The sequence below is a fragment of the Euleptes europaea genome, chromosome 1 (assembly GCF_029931775.1).
Source record: "Euleptes europaea isolate rEulEur1 chromosome 1, rEulEur1.hap1, whole genome shotgun sequence".
Lineage (NCBI taxonomy): Eukaryota > Metazoa > Chordata > Lepidosauria > Squamata > Sphaerodactylidae > Euleptes > Euleptes europaea.
Genome location: NC_079312.1, coordinates 122,493,689 through 122,510,500, shown reverse-complemented (window position 1 = coordinate 122,510,500; position 16,812 = coordinate 122,493,689). Strand labels below are relative to the sequence as shown.

Below are 16,812 nucleotides of genomic sequence, written 5' to 3'. Positions count from 1 at the left end.
TTTCCATTGCGGTGTCAAAGCTCAGGGAGATACATATGTCTCCCATGATCACTGTCTTTCACCAGTGGGTGAAGAATGTTTTGTTCTGTTTGGCATGCCCTCACTAACTCTCATTGACCCTCCTCCCTGTTCATATATGTTTACATTTTAATATGTTATATTTAATAGTTTAAAATATTTTGTAGATATTTATCTGTATTTTAAACACTGTTTTAAACACTGATTGTTTGCTGCCTTGGGCAGAAAGATGGCGTACCAATATTTTCAATCAATCAATCAATCAAATTATTTTTATCCAGACCTTCTCAATGAGCTCAATGCAGGCAGCCAAGTCCATTCCGAAGTCAATAAACTCCCAGTCAATCCCTTCCTTCTTGTATTCTTCCTGCTCCAGTACGAACATATGATGATTGAAAAACTGTTGCAGTTTCTCATTGGTGAAGTTGATACATAGCTGTTCCAGGCTGTTGTACTAGACGATGCAAATTGACAAATGAGACCACAATGTTTACAAATGTTTTAATTCAGATTCCTAATTATTATCAGTACAGGCCCTCCTTCTCAGTAGGTTTGTGTATTAAAGGTATGTATAACATTTAGAAAAAGGGTGTCTTTATTTTTCATAGTTATCTTACGTTATCATATCAAATCTGCTCATACTTTAATATTATCATTAGCCTATGATTGCTCATCTTCTCTGAACACAGTTTTTTATCCTTTCAAAGACATAGCTTACACTCCAAAGATGCCTTGAGTTGATGAGTCAACTCAATTGTGGAGTCATCGTACCAAATTATTTCTACAATTTCTAATCTGTGCCAGAAACTTCCCTCTCCAGCCAACAGCTCGGAAACAATTTCACTCCTTCCGTGCCTTTGCATTCAGAGCATTATTAAATGAAACCCTTAAGTGCTGAAAAGATTTACTCTGGCAGTTAGGATCCCCCTCTCTTTCCAGAACCATTCCACAAAGTCTGTGTTCCTTACATCAAAGATCTCAAAACCAGCAATGTCCAACACTCCTATGTAGTGCTGCCTTGACTGCTTGGTATCCAGCTGCTGGTTGATACGAACAACCATCCACAAGAACATCTTCTCAAAGACAGACTTCGCCAGAGCACCAACATTATTGTACACCTAAAGCAGTAGAATGTGAACAGGAAACAGAAAGTTAGAATACAAAGCAGATGGATGATACCTCTGACAACAAATGGTTAATAATGTGGCAAAATCTAACAGCAGATTTTATTTCATCCGTCATCACCTGCTGGACAGTTTGGCCTTTGGTGACATATTCGTTGCCGACTTTGACTCGAGGATAGCACAGAGCTTTAAGCAGGTCTGCTGAGTTGAGGTTCATGAGGTAGGCAGCCTTGTCAGCAACTGAACTCAGAGATGACAGGAAAAGATCATCAACGCATAATAGAAAGACAATGTTTCTAGACCATTAATCCCAATACCCCGTTGCATTTTAAGGGTCCTATGTGTAGACAGCTTATGATTGTAACGCGGAACATTGATAATCCCCTGTATACACAATTCATAATGGAGGGTACGGATCACCCTTGGATACATGGAAGTAATATGCAGGAAGAAACTTGATCTCCCATCCACACATTCATTTTTACATTTGAACAGTTATTACATTTGAAGAGTTATTATTATTTTACATTTGAAGAGTTATTATTTTTTCATTCAACGATTTGTTCCTTAAACCTATGCTTCCTAGCATTAATTTTTTCCTCTTCTATCCATATTAATTCTTATGACTGAACTTTTCATTAATGTTGTACGGTCAAATGGAATAAACTAATGCAATACAGACAAAGATATAATAAGCTACACCACTTTACCAAGACATATAAAGTACTGTGTCATCTGAATATAAATGACATAATATATCCTGCACATTAGATTAGGTATCTCAGTATGATGGTTACCCTGATAAAACTGGGAGTTCTGAAGTGGATTTCACTCGTACCTTCAGTGCCATCTGGCTCCGCCTGCTCCTCACGCTGCTTCTGCTTGAATTTCATGTTCCCAAAGTGCATTACAGCTCCTGTAAGCTTGTAAATGGCTGTCTTTTCTTCAGGGTTGAAGCCCAGGATGTCAATGGCACTCTGTCAATTGAATTAGCAAGCTCTGTAAGTGAAGGCACTTCAGGTAGATCCCACCCAAATTCAGTTTTGCACATTACTTACATCTGTGGCCATCAGCTCTTCTTGATCATCTATGCTGGCGACAGTGATTTCTCCTTGACTCACAAACGCGAAGTCGTAAGGGTTGGTGGTAATCAGAAGCATCTCTAAATGGAGAATAGAGCAGGTTAGGGTTGCCAACTGTCAGGTAGTGGAAAAAAGTATAAGCACCACTGTACTGGTATCAAGAGATTAGGAAATTAGTACAGGAAATTAGTACAGGGGCTCCTGTACTAATTGCCAGGTAGTAGCAGGAGATCTCCTGCTAATTCAACTGATCTCCAGCTGATAGAGATCAGATCACCTGGAGAAAAATGGCCGCTTTGGCAATTGAACTCTATGGCATTGAAGTCCCTCCCCTCCCCAAACCCCGCCCTCTTCAGGCTCCGCCCCAAAAATCTCCTGCCGGTTGAGAAGAGGGACCTGGCTAGCCTAGAGCAGGTTCATTCACATTGCTTCGTTTAAATACCCAGTTGCTGCTGCTACTAAAAAATGTCAAACATTATCTTTACCAATGAGTTCTGGCTTCTTGTTGGACATGATCTGGTAAAAAATGTGGTAGCTTCTTTCAGCTTTCAGCTGGAAAGTAACTCTGGACTTTTCCAGAAGATCTGAAAAGAAAGGAGAAACAGAAGTAACCCAATAAAAATCCAAAGGGACAGAAGGTGGATCTTTGTCCCTCTAAAGAAAAGTCCCTTACATGTCTCAATATCAGCAGAAGCCAGTTTGCCTGTGGTACCGAAATGAATTCTGATGAATTTACCCTATAGAATGGAAAAGGCATGTCATTAATATGCTCTGCTAAAGACATACTATAGGAGCACACCGGACTTTCAGAAATGCAGGCCAGTGCTCAGATTCTGCAAAAAAAACTTACAAAACGTGAAGAGTTGTCATTCCTCACAGTCTTGGCATTTCCAAAAGCCTCCAGCAATGGGTTGGCACTGATGATTTGATCTTCAAGGGTCCCCTGCAATGTAAATAGTATTCCCAAATTATTTACCTTCGTGGTCATAGAGTAGCGGCACAAAATCATGTGTCATTTATTACTGGTGTGTGTGTGGGGGCACATGCCTGTATTTTGCCAGGTTGGGGTGCCGCTTCTTCCTTTTTCTTATCAGTTGCAACGGCAATTGTTGCAAAGTACTGGATGACACGTTTCGTGTTCACAGTCTTTCCAGCACCGGATTCTCCGCTGTTGATCGGCAAAAAGAAAACCAATTAAAAACAACAACAACAGGATTCAGTGCCTGAAAATAATAAAACTGAGATTATATATTCTATGTTCTGTTAAGTCAATGACTGTGTCCCCTGTTAACACTACAATGTGTGTGTGTTAAGTGCCGTCAAGTCGTTTCCGATTCATGGCGACCATATGAATCAATGTCCTCCAAAATGTCTTATCTTTAACAGCCTTGCTCAGATCATGCTAACTGAGGGCTGTGGCTTCCTTTATTGAGTCAATCCCTCTCTTGTTGGGTCTTCCTCTTTTCCTGCTGCCTTCAGCTTTTCCTAGCATGATTGTCTTTTTCAGTGACTCTGGTCTTCTCATAATATGTCCAAAGTATAACAGCCTCAGTTTAGTCATTTTAGCTTCTAGGGTCAGTTCAGGCTTGATTTGATCTAAAACCCACTGTTTTTTTTTTTTTTTTTTTGGCTGTCCAGGGTATCCGTAACACTCTCCTCCAACACCACATTTGAAAGGAATCTACTTTATTCCTATCAGCTTTCTTCATTGTCCAGCTCTCACACCCATACATAGTAATAGGGAATACGATAGCATGAATTAATGTGATCTTGGTTGCCAGTGACACATCCTTGTTTTATACCGGCTTAACCTGCTATGGCAGAAAATTGGGACTGGCTGTTTTGCAAGGATGCTAGGAATTCTCTGTTAGAGACCACCAGACCCTCTTTCCCAACCAAGGTTCTCTAGAGCTAGAGTGATTATTAACCAAGTTAAAATATATATATTGTAGTTGTATCTTAGGATAACAATGGTGTCATGATACCTTTCCTAACACAATGATAATGCATTAGGACAAACTTCAAGAAGATATACATACATATGGCATTAAGAAAGAATGCTTACGTGATCAGAATTGACTGGTTCTCTCGATCTGGAAAGATGAGAAAACAATTATTTTGAATGAAGCCAGATGTTTTCATAGCAACATAATGAATGTGAAACAATAAAAAAAAATAGAGAGAAAACGTTAATAGAACCCTACGGCCATCCAAAATACATTAGCAGTAAAACCTCATCATTTAAAATACAGTAGTCTAAACTTAAGTTTATCGTACACATTCATTGTGTAATTGTGTATAGGTTATACCCAATGAAAATAATGTTTGCATAGTTCCACATCTACTTAGGTCTTTGTTTACCTGGTAAGCCAGAAATTACAGATGAGAGGGAAACAGACATTTGTTTGGACAGATGGTAAAATCTGATACAGAACTTGTGGACGCAGAAAAGAGGACCGGGAAGGGGGGTGTCTTTAGCTTCAAGATTGTTACGTGTTCTTTATATAGTACTATGAAAAGTGTTTTACAGTTCTCTCTTTTATCCTCAAAACAAGTGTCTTAGGAAATGCTTAACAACAGAATTCTTTTTAAATAAAAGCCATTTCATCTACTAGCATTAGTCCAACATGGAATTATATGTATGTATATACTTAAGTGAGCTCTCAAGAGCTAGTTTCTGTTTCCCTACCCAAGGTTAGGGTTGCCAACTGCCAGGTAGTGGAGGAGAAATAGGCACCACTGTACTAATATCGGGCGGATGAGGAAACCAGCACAGGAGCGAAGTGTATACAAAGTGCACAAATTTTTATAAAGCTACCAAACTTAACATACAAAGTATCTAAACATATGTTAAGTTTGGTAGCTTTATAAAAATTTGTGCACTTTGTATACACTTTGCTCCTGTGCTGGTTTCCTCAACCGCCAGGTAGTAGCAGGAGATCTCCTGCTAATTCAACTGATCTCCAGCCGATAGAGATCAGATCACCTGGAGAAAAATGGCCGCTTTGGCAATTGAACTCTATGGCATCGAAGTCCCTCCCATCCCCAAACCCCGCCCTTCTCAGGCTCCGCCCCAAAAATCTCCTGCCAGTGGCGAAGAGGGACCTGGCAACCCTACCCAAGGTCTATATTGGAGGGTCCTCACTTTAGTGTTGTTCTTTGTGCATCTTGGTTGCAGTCTTCTAGTATGTGTCTTATTACTCTCCACATGTAAGTAGGGAGGCCAGCTCTCCCACTTGGGTAGGAGATCTAACACCTCCCACCAGCTCTACTCACTGCTGCTCAGCTGGGTCGTAGTGAGGAAATGCTGGGGGAAATAGGGGGAGCTGGTGCCACACCAATGCTATGAGATCATAAGAAAATAAGAAGAGCCCTGCTGGATCAGACCAGTGGTCCATCTATTCCAGCATCCTGTCTCACAAAGTGGCCAACCAGTTCCTCTGGACATCAAGCAAACAGGGCATAGAGGCTGAGGCCTTCCCCTGATGTTGCCTCCTGGCACTGAAATTCAGAGGTTGACTGCATCTAAACATGGAGGTTCCCTTCATTCACCATGGCTTGTAGCCACTGATAGACCTATCCTCCATGAATCTGTCTAATCCCCTTTTAAGGCTGTCTATACCCGTGGCCATCATCCTCTGGCAGCAAATTCAACATTTTAATCACTTGTTGTGTGAAGAAGTATTTCCTTTTGTCTGTCCTGAATCTACTTCCGATCAGCATCATTGGATGCCCTTGAGTTCTGATATTTTGGGAGAGGAAGAAGAAGATCTCTTTGTCAACTCTCAACACCCCATGCATAATTTTATAAACCTGTATCATGTCCCTGCTTAGTCATCTTTTTTCTAAACTGAAAAGTCCCAGACTTTTCAGCCTGTCCTCATAGGGAAGGTGCTCCAACCCCCTGATCATCTTGATTGTTCTCTTCTGTACTTTTCCCAGCTCTGTGACATCTAGGGTTGCTTTGGATATATTTAAAGAAATATCTATTGTTTGTCTTGATGTTTTTAGCTCCTCATAGTCTCTTTTTGCATGCCCAATTACTGATTTACAATTGCTTTGCCAGAGTCTGTCATCCCTTCTGTTCAATTCATTGGGGCAGACCTTCCACTTTTTAAAAGAATCCTCTTTACTTTTGATAGCTTCCTTGATTGGATTTACCATGTAGGCATTCTTTTAGACTTGGCAGTGCCTTTCCTAACCTGGGCAATGCATTCTGTCTGAGCTTCAATTAGTGTGGTTTATTCGCTTCCAAGCATCATCTAGGGATTTGGTTCATGTATGTTTCCCTTTCAGCTTCCTGAAGTGACATCATGGTCATTTATGCATGGTTGCTTTAACCTATTTTATTCCCCGTTTCAGCCAGGAACAAAGTAACCCGGGTTGGGGGAAACTGTATGCATTGGCTGGAATGATCAGGGACAAAACTGTATGCTAATGGAGGCATGAATACAGAAAAACAGTCTCCCAAGTTCAAATCAAGCCCCACCCCTTTAAATGCTGCTCTGTAATTGGCTAACTTTGCAGTACTCACCCTGAGAGACGAATGTGGGTAAGTGCCTGTAGCCTGCTGGAGGGGGGTTTCTGACTGGTTCTCTTTGTTGTTTTATCTAGCTGTAGCTGGCTGAAGGTGATTGATTGCTGAGGGGTTTTGATTGCTGAGGGGTGGGGCTGAGAGTATTTAAACAGGCTCTGCTTGCCAGAGGCACAAGCTCTTGCCCTGGGGCTCTGTAATATTTATTTTTTTGTGCTGAGTGTTTTACTTCTTCAAGGAGGGAGTCTTGAAAGAAGGTTTGTCAGGGGAACTATCAGAGTAGCCTAGGAAATAAACTTCAGAAATGGATCACAGCACTGTGGCTAGTGAGGGAGCTGAAGCTGTGGCATGTTTGTCTTTTTACCTGAAGGTAACATTAATTACACTTGCAGCAAGTGTAAGTTGGTAGCCCTGCTGGAGGAGAAGATACAGGGTCTTGAGGCACGCTTGTCCACGCTCCATTTTTTAAAGCAAGGTGAAGAGTTCATGGACAGAACTCATGAAGCTCTCTTTAGTGAGCAACAGGAGCAGGAGAATAAGGAATCTGAACAAATGGAGGTACAAGCAACACAGGAGGAGGATGCATGGAAGAATGTGGCCCACAGAAGTAGGAAAATCAGGACACATCCTGATTCTCTCTTGCTCAGCAATCGGTTCCAGGATCTCCCAATAGATACTGATTCTGGACCACTGGAACAAGGGCTATCCCCCCAAATTCCTCAGGCTCCTGCGCATGAGAAGACTCGATCTTCCGCCCCACAATTTAGGAAGAGGTGTGTCCTCATAATTGGGGATTCCCTCCTGAGAAGGGTAGAGTCTCAAGTATGCCGACCTGACTTGTTGTCCCGAGAGATCTGCTGTTTATCGGGTGCACGCATCCAGGATGTGACGGAAAGGGTAGGCTCATCAAGCCCACAGATTATTACCCTTTCTTTGTCGTTCATGTGGGAACAAATGATATTGCCTGGCACAGCCCAGAATGTATTAAAAGAGACTATATGGCTCTGGGTGAGAAGGTGAAGGACTTGGCAGCGCAGGTTGTGTTTTCGTCAGTTCTGCCTGTTGAAGGTCGTGGCTTAGGAAGGGAAAGACGAATACTACAAATTAATGACTGGCTGCGTAGGTGGTGTTGTCAAGAAAGGTTTGGATTTCTGGACCATGGCTTACACTTTCGAGAAGAAGCTCTTCTGTCGGGGGATGGTTTACACCTCAAGAGGGTAGGAAAAAATGTGTTTGGAGACAGCCTTGCAAACCTGATCAGGAGGGCTTTAAACTAAATCCTATGGGGGAGCGAGACAACAATTTAAAGCCTTGTATACTGATAATACCTGGAGACGAGAACAATAAAGATTTGCAGGGAGTGGCATGTATGCATGGAAACATAAACTCACAGGTAAGTACAGAAACGAAAACCTCAGGGCACATAAACCATGGATTCCGATGCTTGTACACTAATGCTCAGAGCATGGGAAACAAGCAGGAAGAACTCGAAGCCCTAATACAGGAAGGGGATTTTGACCTAATAGGCATTTCTGAAACTTGGTGGGATATCACTCATGATTGGAATATTAAGATTGAGGGGTACAACTTGTTTTAAAGGGATAGACTGATAAGGAAGGGGGGAGGAGTAGCACTATATGTCAAAGATGTGTACACTTGTGAAGAAGTACATGAATCTGAGCATGGTAGTGCAGTCGAGACTCTATGGGTAAACATAAAAGGAATAAGAAATAATCATGATATTCTCATGGGGGTCTGCTATCGACCACCAAACCAGGCAGAGGACTTGGATGGAACGCTCCTAGACCAGATCACAAAGTTCTCAAAGAGTCGGGGACATGGTGGTCATGGGAGATTTTAATTACCCGGATATCTGTTGGAAGTCCAACGCTGCTAAAAATGCAAGATCCAATAAATTCCTGACTTGACTTGCTGACTACTTCCTATTCCAGAAAGTGGACAGGGAAACAAGGGGATCTGCTATCTTAGACTTGATTCTCACCAACAGGGAAGAACTGGTCGATGAGGTTAAAGTAGTAGGCACCCTGGGTAGTAGTGACCACGTATTCTTGGAATTTACAATCTTGGGGAAAGGAAAACCTGTACATAGTCAGACATATAAGTTGGACTTTAAAAGAGCAAATTTTAACAAACTTAAACTTATGCTAGGTAGAATCCCATGGTCAGAAATACTTAAGGAGAAGGGAGTTCAAGAAGGGTGGGCGTTTCTTAAAAATAAAATATTGAAGGCGCAATCCCAAACCATTCCTATGAGAAGGAAAAATGGGAGGAGCCTAAAGAGGCCAGGGTGGCTACATAAACAGCTTTTTAAAGAGTTGAGAAATAAAAAAGACTCATTTAGGAAGTGGAAGGAGGGCCTTATAACCAAAGGGGAATATAAACAAATAACTAGTGCTTGTAATTCACAGTGGGTTAGTCTGTCTGCAGTAGTAGAAAATAGCAAGAGTCTAGTAGCACCTTAAAGACTAACAAAAATATTTTCTGGCAGGGTATGAGCTTTCGTGAGCCACAGCTCACTTCTTCAGAACTTCTGAAGAAGTGAGCTGTGGCTCACGAAAGCTCATACCCTGCCAGAAAATATTTTTGTTAGTCTTTAAGGTGCTACTGGACTCTTGCTATTTTCTACTAGTGCTTGTAGGTAGAGTGTTAGGAAAGCTAAAGCTCAGTATGAACTTAGGCTAGCAAGAGATGCTAAACACAACAAAAAAAGGGTTCTTTTCCTATGTACCGAGTAAGAACAAGGACAAGATAAGCCCATTGCGTGGACCGGAAAGTGAAATTGTAACAGGAGATGAAGAGAGGGCAGAACTCCTCAATTCCTACTTTTCCTCAGTTTTTTCTCGTGAGGGAAGTGGTGCTCAACATGGCATAAACAGAACATGTGATGAGGGAAGGGATTTGCAGCCTAGAATTGGCATTGTGGTAGTGCACAAACACCTGGTTTCTTTAAATGAAACAAAATCCTCTGGGCCAGATGAATTGCACCCAAGGGTACTCAAAGAACTTGCAGATGTAATTTCTGAACCTCTGTCCATTATTTTTGAAAAGTCTTGGCAAACAGGTGAGGTGCCAGAAGATTGGAGGCGGGCAAATGTTGTCCCCATCTGCAAGAAGGTGAAAAAGGAGGATCTGGGTAACTACCGACCCATCAGCTTGACTTCTATACCAGGAAAAGTGTTCGAACAAATCATCAAACTGTCAGTCCTAGAGCATTTAGAAAGGATGGATCTGATCACTAAGAGCCAGCATGGGTTTCTCAAGAATAAGTCATGTCAGACGAATCTTATCTCCTTTTTTGAGAAAGTTACTACCTTGCTGGATCAGGGGAATGCTGTAGACATAGTTTATCTAGATTTCAGTAAGGCTTTTGATAAGGTTCCACATAGTATTCTAGTTGACAAATTGGGAAAATGTGGGTTAGATCCTATTATTGTTAGGTGGATCTGCAACTGGTTGACAGATTGTACCCAAAGAGTGCTAGTTAATGGTTCCTCATCCACTTGGAGAGAAGTGACTAGTGGAGTTCCTCAGGGATCTGTGCTGGGCCCTGTGTTGTTCAACATCTTTATAAATGATTTGGAGGAAGGAATAGAGGGGATGCTTATTAAATTTGCAGATGATACTAAATTGGGAGGGGTAGCAAATACAGTAGAAGACAGAGCCAAGATGCAGGATGATCTTGACAGGCTGGAGAAATGGGCTAGAACTAATAAAATGCACTTCAACAAAGACAAATGTAAAGTTCTGCATTTAGGTAGGAAAAATCAAATGCATAATTGTAGGATGGGGGAGACTTGTTTGAGCAGTAGTGTGTGTGAAAAGGATCTTGGGGTCTTAGTAGACCAAACACTGAACATGAATCAGCAGTGTGATACGGTAACTAAAAAGGTAAATGCAGTCTTGGGCTGCATCAACAGAAGTATAGTGTCCAGATCACGCGAAGTGATGGTATTGCTTTACCTGCTCTGGTTAGACCTCAACTAGAGTACTGTGTTCAGTTTTGGGCACCACAATTTTAAAAAGATGTAGACAAGCTGGAACGTGTCCAGAGGAGGTAAACAAAGATGGTGAGGGGTCTGGAGACCAAGTCCTATGAGGAAGGTTGAAGGAGCAGGGTATGTTTAGCCTGAAGAGGAGAAGACTAATAACCATGTTCAAGTACTTGAAGGGCTGTCATATAGAGGAGGGTGCCGAGTTGTTTTCTGTTGCACAAGAAGGTCGGACCAGAACCAACGGGTTGAAATTAAATCAAAAGAGTTTCCGTCTAGACATTAGGAAGAATTTTCTAACAGTTAGAGCGGTTCCTCAGTGGAACAGGCTTCCTTGGGAGGTGATAAGCTCTCCTACCCTGGAGGTTTTTAAGAAGAGGTTAGATGGCCATCTGTCAGAAATGCTGATTCTGTGACCTTAGGCAGATGATGAGAGGGAGGGCATCTTGGCCATCTTCTGGTCACTAGGGGTGTGTGGGGGGGAGGTAGTTGTGAATTTCCTGCATTGTGCAGGGGGCTGGCCCTGGTGGTCCCTTCCAACTCTATGATTCTAGGATTCTATTATTTCCTTCCCCCCAGACCCAACTGCCACATAAAAAAGCATTTTAAGAACAAAACAAAAAACAAAAAATGGAGCAATCTGAAAGAAGGGAGGGGGAGAAATCCAAGCCTCGTTTTAAAAAAGCCTTTCATTTGCTCAGAAAGAGCTCCGAGGTAGCAGGAACCACTTGAATCCCTGCCTCTTTCCACACTGCTTCGTGATTGGCTGTGAGAGAAGCCAATCTTCTGTGCTTCCCCTGTTTGGCTATTTGCATGCTGCCTTGAAGAAGGGTTTGGAAAAGGGTGGGGAGAAGCTAAACCTGAGAACAGAGTATGCATGCTCTGTAACGAGCCAGGATGAAAGGTTTAATTTGGGCCAGAAGAGGAATGGGAAAAGCCAGGTTCATTTTGTGTTGAAACAGCATTGAGCTTCCAAGAAATGAGGTAATGAGCATACTGAAAATTTTGATCCTGGCTGAAACAGGGAATAAAGGAGGGTAAAGCGACCATGCATAAATGACCCATCAGTTGTGCAAACCTCTAGTTAAACTGTAGAGTTTGGGGTAAACGCTAGAGTGTTGCCATACATGATGATGTCACTTCTGGGTCATTCTGGAAATGCTGTCTCTCTCTCTCTCTCTTTTACACTAGGCTTGCCAGGCCCCATAGCTCCTGTTATTGAAGCTATTCCACTAAAGACACTGGAATTCCTTGGAGATAACATTAATTTTTTCAAAGGTATCTGTATACTCACCAGTTAACATGAACTGATAGGCATTGTCAGAGATGGAGAAGATGTGGGGAGGAGCCTCTTGACGCTTTTTGCCCCTGTAGGCACTTACCACCTGTGCATCGTACACTGGCAGCCACTTGTAGGGATTGACAGTGGCACAGAAGAGACCTGAATATGTCTGTGAAAGTGAAACAAAATAGCTGGCTTAATTTAGCAGCTTGTTTTAGTCAATTTTTTACTCCCAGATATGTGGGGAAATATATATAAATAATTAGTACCTATTTATAGAGGTGGAGAAAGAGGAAGAGCATACACACTAAGCACTTCCAGGTGAACTAATATATGATAGTATATATTCTAAGCACTTCTAGATATACTAATATTTGGCAAAGAGTTTTTAATTCTGAGAGCCCAGAGCCCTTCAAATTTCAAGACATTATTGACAGAATTTGGATTTCCCCACAAATAAAGGTATTTTCTCTTTATAAATGCCAAATATATTTTTTAATGAAGGAGGGATACAAGATTAGCAGAATATTATCATAATGTTTAATATACTGGTTGTCTGCCTGCCGCTTGTTGTATACTGGGATTGACAATGATATGTGAATACAACCACCTCTGCCATTCTAACTGCGGAGAGAAGTACACTCCTTAAAAGATAGCTCTGGGAAATAATTCAGTTTTTCTCTTTTCCTGGATTCAGAGCATGACAGAGAAATTCTTCAGAGAAATTCTTGTTGGAACCTGTGGTGAATCAATTATAATTAATTAGTAATATGGTACTTTAATTGAGTACTCATTGGATTCTCACCTTTATATGAATTAATAGGATCTTGGCCAGAAGATATTTATAGAAGCTTGCATAATTCCTGGATTAATTACATCAATATATCTAATTCTGAACATGGAAAAGGCTGCTAAGGAGAGGGAAGGTGGGAAAGCTGGAAGCTACTGTGATATAGTAATTAGAGTGCCAGAGTAGGATCTGGGAGAGCCAGGTTCAAAGCCCTACTCTGCAATGGAAGCTTGCTTGGTGGCCTTGGGCCAGCCACTCAGACTAATGGAGGACAGGAGAATGATGTAAACTGTTTTGAGTCCCAACTGGGGAGAAAGGGAGGGCATAAATGAAGTAAATTAATAAATAAAGATGAAGACTGGTGGGGCAGATAAAAGAGTGAGTGGGAAGCAGAGAAGGAAGCAAAGAAAAGGGACAGGGTAAGGGGGCTTCCAGGAGGACAGGAAGTAGACATACAGCCCATTCCTGAGCCTTGCAGCGGCTGGGGACAGTGTGGCTGAGGCGCCGCTATGGTGCCTCCAAAGAGGTTTCCTGGCCACTGCAAGGCTGAAAAAAAAGGGAATTAAAAGTCAAAAAAGCAAAAACGAGGGGGAAAGCCCCATTGAAAACAGTGATGCTGCACCAAGAAAAACCTGGTGCAGCAACGCTGCTGCTAGAGGGGGCGTTCCCGGGCTGGAGGGTCTTAGGAAGCTGACTGCAGTCAGCTCTGCTCCTGGGAACACCCCATGCCGGCGCCACATTTCTCTTCTGGGATTTAGGTCCTGGAGAGGCTGCAGTGTCAGAGGAGCAGCTCCACGGCGCCCAGGAGCCTCTGGAACTGCCGCCGCCGCCAGCGTAAGTGCCTCTTATTCTGTTATAAGAGGCCACTTACGCTGCCAGTGGGGTCATGCCGCCTCCACTGCAATTTCAGCCCAAGCCTCAGGAATGGGCTGATAGTGTGGGGAATGTAATACAGAGAACAATGAAGTGAGCCCCACAAGTGTGTGTAGGTTCCCTGCTTGTGTTGCTATATTACATATAGCAAAAACCTGGAACACATTGAACAAACTGGATATTTTTGAATACCTTAATCAGATATGTCTTCAGTGATGTGCACACAAATAGCAGTAATAAATCATTTCCTTGATATGCTATACAACTGCCTCATATTTATTTGTTTCTGTTATAATAGTACTATTGATATTAGGCCACCTGTTACATTTTTGATGTTATTACTACTGGAAATACTAAAAAAATGTAAACATGCTGAGACCACAGGGACTTCTACAAACATAGGGGCAGGAGCACAGTAAAACAGCCCTTGCTTGATGGAAGGCTAAGGCAGGGGAAGAACTCTTTAACCCCATTCTTGCTCTTCCATCTATTGTAGAGGCTGTACAGATTGTGCCAGCATTAACAGTAACACAGCAGCATGAAACATTGTGGACAGAGCACAGTAAACGGAGGCCAGGGAGTGGGAGAATTTGGAGAGAGAAGTTGGGTAGAGGCAAAGTCCTGGAGCATGATGTAGTGATACAATGGGGATGAAGAGTTCTCAATCCTACGCAGGTCACCCATCAGTTAATATTATATAACTATTTGTTAGATCAGTTTATCCAGCCTCTGGCCATGGTATGCAGACAGCAGGATGCAGAAATTCCACATATACAAAAGATCTCTAGGAGAAAAAGACATAGTGCTGCCAAAACCTGTATCCATCCCAAGAATAGCTGTTTCAGCTGCATCTCTGCAATTTCAGGCTTGCCAGAAGTAGATATTTAATCCTTGTTGGGTGTAGGGGCTGCCATCATCATGTTGCAACCCAAGTGCTTGGAAGAATTTGGAGGGGAATTGCATTGATTCCCAGCCAGTGGGTTTTGAGTGCAATTAAGTACATACTGGTTGGTAGAGCCAGGTAGCCAGTACAGTCTACCCAAAACACTCTCTGTTTCTTCCAGGGTTTTATAATGTGTCCATAAGGGCTGCGATATCTCTTTCCCAGAGCACACACATGGATTGTAACCCATGAATCACAAATTTGTACAGAGTCACAAGGTGCATACTTGCACTTCTTATTTCCTTTAGAACAGCAGGACTGAGTTACTTAATTTACAGTATTTTTAATTGTACCTAAAAATTATTGTGTAAAAAGCACATCCTCTGTAATGGGGGGAAAAACTCTTTCTTTCTTTCTTTCTTTCTTTCTTTCTTTCTTTCTTTCTTTCTTTCTTTCTTTCTTTCTTTCTTTCTTTCTTTCTTTCTTTCTTTCTTTCTTTCTTTCTTTCTTTCTTTTTCTACCTCGCCCTCACTCCCTGGCTACAGCCAGGCACAGGGCAGCTCACAACAAAAATCCATACAGTAAAATCTGTTAAGATACCATACAGTCCTCATAAAATCATAAAAACCATATACAATGCTCCCAAAAAAAAGGGCAAATAAAAACAGATGGCACTCATAAAGAGAAAAACTTCCAACTTCAACTATATGGACAGAAGCCTAGAGGAGATCGTTAATTTCCTTCATCCTGGCTCCATCTGAATGGATAGTTATGTATCAGACTACACTACTACCCTACAGCAATTAGTCACAACATCTGAACTGTGTTTTATTAAACTGGCAACCTAGTAGCAAGATGGGGGTTTCATAATGGTTGGGGAGTGTTCTTCAGAATGCTGTGTTTAGAACAGATATCTACCTCCTTGATATTGTGCTAATTTAGGGAAGCATCCTGAAAAGCCTAAGTAAATCATAGAATCCATGGCTTCATGATTTATCCATACAACTTATTAAATTTCATATTTCAGTTTATACCCTGCCCTCAATCCCTGGCCAAGGCCGGACTCAGGGCAGCAAACACCATGAATAAAATAAATACATTAAAACCATATATAACTTTAAAACATTAAAACCAATTCCAAATTCTGGTCAATTCAATAATTTTGCATATTGTCTTTCAGGTTTATTTGTATGGAAATTTGTGCATCTATCCCCTACAATGTGGACATGAGTAGCATCAAATTGTTAACTCTCAGACAATGAGCAGCCTATAGAGGTTCAAAGAGAACAATTTTTATGGTTCTGGCACATTGACCAGCACAAAACTGCATTAGTGAAAGGCAAAAAATGTTGTACTCACGTAGATCATCCAGGCTGCATAACGCTCTTTGAGGTTATACAGAACGGCAGGTTCGTGGAGATGGGTCATCATGGCCATGTCCTCAATTTTGTCATATTTGGGAGGGTTCATAGGATAAACCTGGTCGTCCTTAACAGTCACAGACTGACAAGAAAACAAAATACCAGTTTATATCAGTATAGAAAGGAGAAAGGAAACCATTTTGACAATTCATTCTCCATTTCCATCTTTTACTCACTTCTCCCTTTTCGGTCTTGACTGTGACTTTTCCTCCTTCCCTACTCTGGATAATGCCTTTCACAAAGGATTCCTTAGGATCCACCACAAAGACCGATGTCTTGGCATCAAACGGCTTATTCTGTGCCTCAATTCTCTCCTTTTCTGATTTGCGGAGGAAAGTTGCCGCCGGCCCATAGATGGCCATCTCAGCGTCCGAAGACATGGTTTTGGTTTAGAGGAGGTACCTCAGCAATAATTACTAATGACAGAAAAAAGATCTATCAGCTTCTTGGATTGATAAAAGACCTCTTATGACACTAATGCAGCTTTCTTCAGTAATTTCAGTAACTTTCCATTAAGTCTATACAATAATTTATGAGTGCAGAGAACCTGTATGAATACACAGCTCCTAGTTTTAAGTACTTCTGATCTGCATATATAAATAAATTACATTTGCATACACTAATACATTATCCCTCCATTGAAATAAATGGTGAAGGCCATGCATGCAAGAGATTAATGGGCTCATCAGAACTTATCAGCATAGGTGGGATGCATATCTGTTTCTTTCATAGGGAATGTTATTTTCATTTGCCACTTCCCTAAGAATCTTGAAGTTCATTGAGGATGGCATGATA

The 16,812-nt window shown here is 41.7% G+C and overlaps 1 protein-coding gene across 1 annotated transcript in view; it reads right to left on the bottom strand.

Annotated features, from left to right (window-relative positions):
• LOC130479159 (myosin-4) overlaps positions 1–16,397 on the bottom strand; it is a 38,409-nt gene extending 22,012 nt beyond the window's left edge. Inside the window, exons 1-13 of the mRNA XM_056851506.1 lie at positions 16,194–16,397; positions 15,956–16,099; positions 12,063–12,219; positions 4,290–4,317; positions 3,272–3,392; positions 3,075–3,167; positions 2,898–2,961; positions 2,710–2,808; positions 2,201–2,304; positions 1,981–2,119; positions 1,264–1,382; positions 987–1,136; positions 302–472 (exon numbers count right to left, since the gene is read on the bottom strand). Coding sequence (XP_056707484.1) covers positions 302–472; positions 987–1,136; positions 1,264–1,382; positions 1,981–2,119; positions 2,201–2,304; positions 2,710–2,808; positions 2,898–2,961; positions 3,075–3,167; positions 3,272–3,392; positions 4,290–4,317; positions 12,063–12,219; positions 15,956–16,099; positions 16,194–16,397 — 1,593 coding nt within the window. The remainder of the gene's footprint in view (positions 1–301; positions 473–986; positions 1,137–1,263; positions 1,383–1,980; positions 2,120–2,200; positions 2,305–2,709; positions 2,809–2,897; positions 2,962–3,074; positions 3,168–3,271; positions 3,393–4,289; positions 4,318–12,062; positions 12,220–15,955; positions 16,100–16,193) is intronic.
• Positions 16,398–16,812: the final 415 nt, after the last annotated feature.